The following is a 5071-nucleotide window of genomic DNA, read 5'->3' as shown; positions in this document are numbered from 1 at the left end:
CATGACAACAGGATAGCATATCAATACTCAAGCTTGGAGGGCAGCACATAGAAGTACCACATGCCTGGAAACAGTACAATTCAAAACAAAGTAAGATACATAGTGTATACGAAAAACTTGGGTACAGCTAACAAAAGTATCTGTATGAGCTAGATGTGTCGAATACGAGCCAACTTTCACTAGCGTCGATGGCAATGCAACCAACCCACGAGCCCTCAAATTTCTTGTTCTGTACTGGATGTATCGTTTGCGTACACTTCCCACTTCTGTAGTCTGGAGTGTCCACATAGAGCATGAATAAGATGATAAACAGAATAAAAGCCAGCCAAAGTTAAACTTGTATGATAAATTTTGTTAGCATGTGGGCGTACCCACACGCCCGGCGGCACACAACCCTCCTCCATCGAGCAGCGACAGCAGAGCGGGGTGCAGCAGGCTCAGCCTACGTCGACGGGCGGCGTGGTCTCTCTCCTCCATCGAGCAGCGGCGCCCATGCGGGATGCAGCAGGCTCTGCCTTCGTCGGCGGCTACGGGGTCCGTCTCCTCTATCGACCATCGGCGGCAACACGAGACGCAATCGGCGGCCAGGGACGACGCTGGGTGCGGGGCCTGGCGGAGCATCCCTCGCCGATCCGGGACAGGACCTTGCTGAGCTCGGCGTCGGAGATGCGGCCGTCGTCGTTGATGTCGTAGATGTAGAAGGCATCGCGCAGCTCGGCGTCCAGCTCGCGCTCCCCGTGGCCGCGGCCGTGGAAGGCGGCGAACTTGCCGAGGTCCACGTAGCCGTCGCGGTCGGTGTCGAGCTCGTCCATCATGGATGCCACCTTCCGGCCCCCTGCCAACTCGGTGGCCGGCGGCGCGATGGCGCGCGACGCGGCCGCCAGCTCCGAGGGCGAGATCCTACCGTCCCCGTTCGTGTCAAAGCGGGAGAACACCTTCTTCATCGGTGGCCTTCTTGGCGGCGGCGGCGAGGAGCTGCGATGGGTCGTCGTCGAGGAGATTGGATCTAGGAGGAGGCTGGGTTGGGTTGGAGGAAGGATAGGGTGGGTTAGAACCCTAGCCGCCGCCCAGTGTTGTGTGGTGTGAGTTGCTGTTCGAGTGTGTGTGTGTGTGGTGTGAGTGTTGTGGAAGCCGCCGGCATGTGAGTGTGCTGGTGTAATGACGAAAACGGGGCTGGAGGTTCGAGGTAATTACGGGCGTGCGCGTAGTGGAGGGTATTGGAGGTGGGGGTGGTTTGGTCATTTTGAGGAGGGTTGTAGGGATGGGTGTAGTGGGCTTCGGGGTGGGTGTGGGCTTCGGAGGTGGGTGTCGGCCTGCCGTGGGGGGACGACTGTAGCGGGCTTGGGGGTGGGTTGTTGGGACGGGTGTAGTGGGCTTCGGGGGTGGGTGTGGGCTTCGAGGGTTATTTGCATTAGAAAGAATAAACATCTATACTACTCATAAAAGATCAAACGAACATTAGTTTTGTTTACGAGCATTATTTGAAATGCATGAACATTTTTCGAATTCATGAACATAGTTTTGAGTCGACAAATATTTTTTAAATCAATGAACTTTTTCTAAAATTAGGGAACAAATTTTAAATTTCCCTCTTGTTTTGTATTTTGGTGAACATTTTCTAAAATTTCATGGACATTTTTTCGGTTTCCGTAATATGTTTTAATATACAATATTTTTTATAAAAATCATGAACATGATTTTATTTGCTGACCATTTTTTTTAAATCGTGTTTCTTTATAATATATGAACAATTTTGTAAAACCACCAACATTTTTTGAATCTGCGGAAATTTACAATTTAATAAAAAAAAATTGAGCTCACATACATATTATGATTTGTCAAAACAAATATTAAAATCTCAGAACTTTCGAAAAAAATAGGGGAGTCAAGCCCCGTACATTGGTCGGCCCATAAATGCATAGGTGAGGGAAGGACGTGTGTGAGAAAAAGGGAGAGAAAAAGCATGGAAGCTGGGGATCAAACCCTGGTCCCTTGTCAACTATGTCGCTTTTGCATCTATGATTATTATGGATATAACCACTAATAAAACAACAAAGCATGATGGCAGCTTTAAAAGAAAATAAAATCGTTTTCTTTACTTATGGATGTTATAGTGGTTAATTTATAACAACTTTGAGAAATTTGTTTATGGACGGGCAAAAGTATTGCGTATTTTATTATTACGTAAATATATCTTACATGGTTTGGCAAAACCAAATGGTAAATTCAGGAATTCCAAAGTATATATAGGTCATGTAGAGGGTGTATTTCAGGTTTCTTTAATTATCTCATATGTTCTTTACGGAGAAATTTACCATATTTATGAACAAGGAATTTTTATGTACGGTTATTCGTGCGTTGCACGTGCATGTTTACTAGTCTCTACAAGAAGAAATACATGCAATCAAAGGAGACATACTTTTCTTTTTCTGGAGGGCCAAGATCGGAATTACAAGGAATTATAAAAAAATCACCTTACATTATGGATTTTTATTAAAAAACGAACATACCTTTATATAAAAAACGGAGGAAGTAGTAGACAGTGGATAAGTGAGCGACAATTACATGTCTCGGAGGGAGTAAAAACATAGAATATTTGTATGTTTCTAGCCGGTTGTGCATTGTCCAGTTTCATGAAATTGTATTTTAGCTGGAAATGACTGATTAACAAATATATTCAAATTATGTATTTATTATTTTTCTAATATATCCCATTTTGTTCACATTTTTTAATATATTCAGTTTTCATTGTAACCTCCAAATGGATTTGGCTCTAGGGAACACATATTCCTGCATGTCCAAAATGAATTTTATAAATGTAATTTCTTTAAGAAAAAAGATGTGTTCATTGTCAGATTCAAATGCTACCTGTTAATTTTAGTGAAAAAACTCAAGCATTTTGGCATGTGCAAAATAATAATAATCAAACGTTACATATTACCTTCAAATGTTACATTTAATTTTGTTTTTTGCAGTGATGAAGCTCTGCTATCCCATATGGCATTAAAACTGTCGAGCATACTAGATACACTAACATGAACATTTAAGAAAAAACATGATAATTTAAAAAATTTATTTATTTCAATTTTACTGTTAACTAGGAATCATATGCTCGGGAGACTAAAGTCCACGTCCATGCCTATTTGCTAAGATTAGCACGGGTGCTAAATCTCCACGCGCTGCCCGGCGCCACCGTGTATTATCACTCGCACCACCGCTACAACGGGCGCCGGTCGTGCACATTCCGCAGCCAGCTGTACGCTCTCGTCGGGCTCGGCGAACGGCATCTGCCTGCATGTGGGGCACGTCGGCCGCGCCGCCAGCCACCGGTCGATGCAGAGGGCGTGGAACCCGTGGCTGCAGCGCGGCAGCACCCGCACCTTCTCTCCGCGCACGAACTCGGCGAGGCAGATGGCGCACTCCGACCGCGACGACCCGGCCAGCTCGAGCCCCGCCGAGTACGCCAGGCACGGGAGCGCCATCGTCCTGCCCCCACCGCCGCCGCCCGCTCCCGCACGCGGCACCGGCTCCTGAGGTGTGGCGCTGGCGTTGTTGGCACCGTACCACGCGCGCCCCGTAACGCGGAACGCGCACTGGAGGAGGACATGAAGCGCCATGGCGGCGAAGAGGCCGCAGATGAGGAGCGCGAGTACGAGGACGGCGTTGGCGTCAAGCCAGGTGAACGCGCGCTCGGCGTCGGCAGAGGCAGCCGGCCAAGCCTCGCCCATGGGAGTAACGCCGGGCGCCGCCGGGCTCGCCGCTGGCGCCATGAGCAGGGTTTTCCTGCCAAAGTGCGGCCGCGCTGCCATGACTGGTACTGGTAGAGCGGGACGCCGAGAGGTGTTTTGCATGGAGAGCGGGCGTGTGTCGCAGGGTGAGTGTGAGTGTCCAGGCAGCGGAGGTGAGCATATATGGAAGCCGACTGCGTGACAGGAACATGAGTGGACGATCTGGGATATGACAGCAGCTGGAACATAATAATCGGAGATATTTGGATTCGCAGTCTGTCGAAGCGTGGCAAAATAATAAAGATGGTACGTAAGTCGTAGCCTGCGTGGATGCACGACAAGTGCAGCCAGGATAAGATACACCATGCACTGATGCACACACACAGAGGGAGAGAGAGAGAGAGACCTTCTCTTGGATCAACTCGCAAGCCACAACGCATATACTCGGTACATATATATGGGACAACGAATTGACACACACGGGACTCAAACTCGTAATTCGTACGGTGGATGTTGATTTTCTTTTTCGCATGATCACTACTCTATACGGGGGTGTTATTTCCTCTCAATAAATATATAAATACTGGAGTGATTTCTGCTGTTATGATGCGCCATTCCATTAGCAAGAAGTGTGAAACGATCGATTGAATGGCACCAACACCAACTCTGCTAGTCGCAAAGGTGAATCTGTATCGCAAGCCGCACTTAATCGGTTCCCATCATTTGCAACCAAAAGGACCCATCAGGAGCGACCAAATTGGAGTTCTCGGGAGCCTCCACTAACTGCGACCCGCAGGCGCACGGGAGAAGCGCACGTGGCCGGTGACCGGCCATATTGGCGGTGACTTGTCAACTCGTAAATGGTCCTCGAGACCACAATGAGTCCACATCAGCGTCCGATGTGTCTTTACCTGGAGTTCCGGCCTCCTCCCTGCTCGGCGGCCACGCAGTTCTCACCTCGACCCCGCACGACAATCTTCCATAGTCCATACCATGGGCCTTGCCGGGAGCAGATAGCAACAGTTTTATTTTATTTTTGATAAACATAGCCAGTCTTTATTGATGCGAGTGCAGCCAAACATGTCTCCCAGCAGGGCCGTCCCGGGAAAATTAGAGGCCCTGTACCGCTGTACGATACTAATAAATGAGGCCTATTAGCCTAGAAAATAAGACTAAATATACGATATGATAAAGCATGCAGTATGTTGCAATAAAATACTCCCTCCGTTCCTAAATATAAGTCTTTAAAAAGGTTTCATTAGTGGATTACATATAGATGTACATAGACATACTTTAGAGTGTAGATTCACTTATTTTATTCCGTATGTAGACTTCTAGTGAAA

At 47.7% G+C, this 5071-nt stretch overlaps 2 protein-coding genes across 2 annotated transcripts; both read right to left on the bottom strand.

The window, feature by feature from the left end:
• Window positions 1-545: 545 nt before the first annotated feature.
• Window positions 546-944, bottom strand: LOC123401070 (probable calcium-binding protein CML16). The gene has a single exon (XM_045094788.1). The coding sequence runs from the start codon at window positions 942-944 to the stop codon at window positions 546-548; it is 399 nt and encodes a 132-aa protein (XP_044950723.1).
• Window positions 945-2996: 2052 nt separating this feature from the next.
• Window positions 2997-3861, bottom strand: LOC123415568 (RING-H2 finger protein ATL79-like). The gene has a single exon (XM_045106744.1). It carries the CDS (start codon window positions 3849-3851, stop codon window positions 3165-3167), a length of 687 nt encoding a protein of 228 aa, XP_044962679.1. The 5' UTR covers window positions 3852-3861; the 3' UTR covers window positions 2997-3164.
• Window positions 3862-5071: the final 1210 nt, after the last annotated feature.

The sequence above is a fragment of the Hordeum vulgare genome, chromosome 1H (assembly GCF_904849725.1).
Source record: "Hordeum vulgare subsp. vulgare chromosome 1H, MorexV3_pseudomolecules_assembly, whole genome shotgun sequence".
Taxonomy (NCBI): domain Eukaryota; kingdom Viridiplantae; phylum Streptophyta; class Magnoliopsida; order Poales; family Poaceae; genus Hordeum; species Hordeum vulgare.
This window is presented reverse-complemented; position numbering and strand designations above follow the sequence as displayed.

Excerpts from the sequence above, each read along its gene's own strand:
- LOC123401070 (XM_045094788.1), bottom strand. The coding sequence starts at position 944 with ATGAAGAAGGTGTTCTCCCGCTTTGACACGAACGGGGACGGTAGGATC.
- LOC123415568 (XM_045106744.1), bottom strand. The coding sequence starts at position 3,851 with ATGCAAAACACCTCTCGGCGTCCCGCTCTACCAGTACCAGTCATGGCA.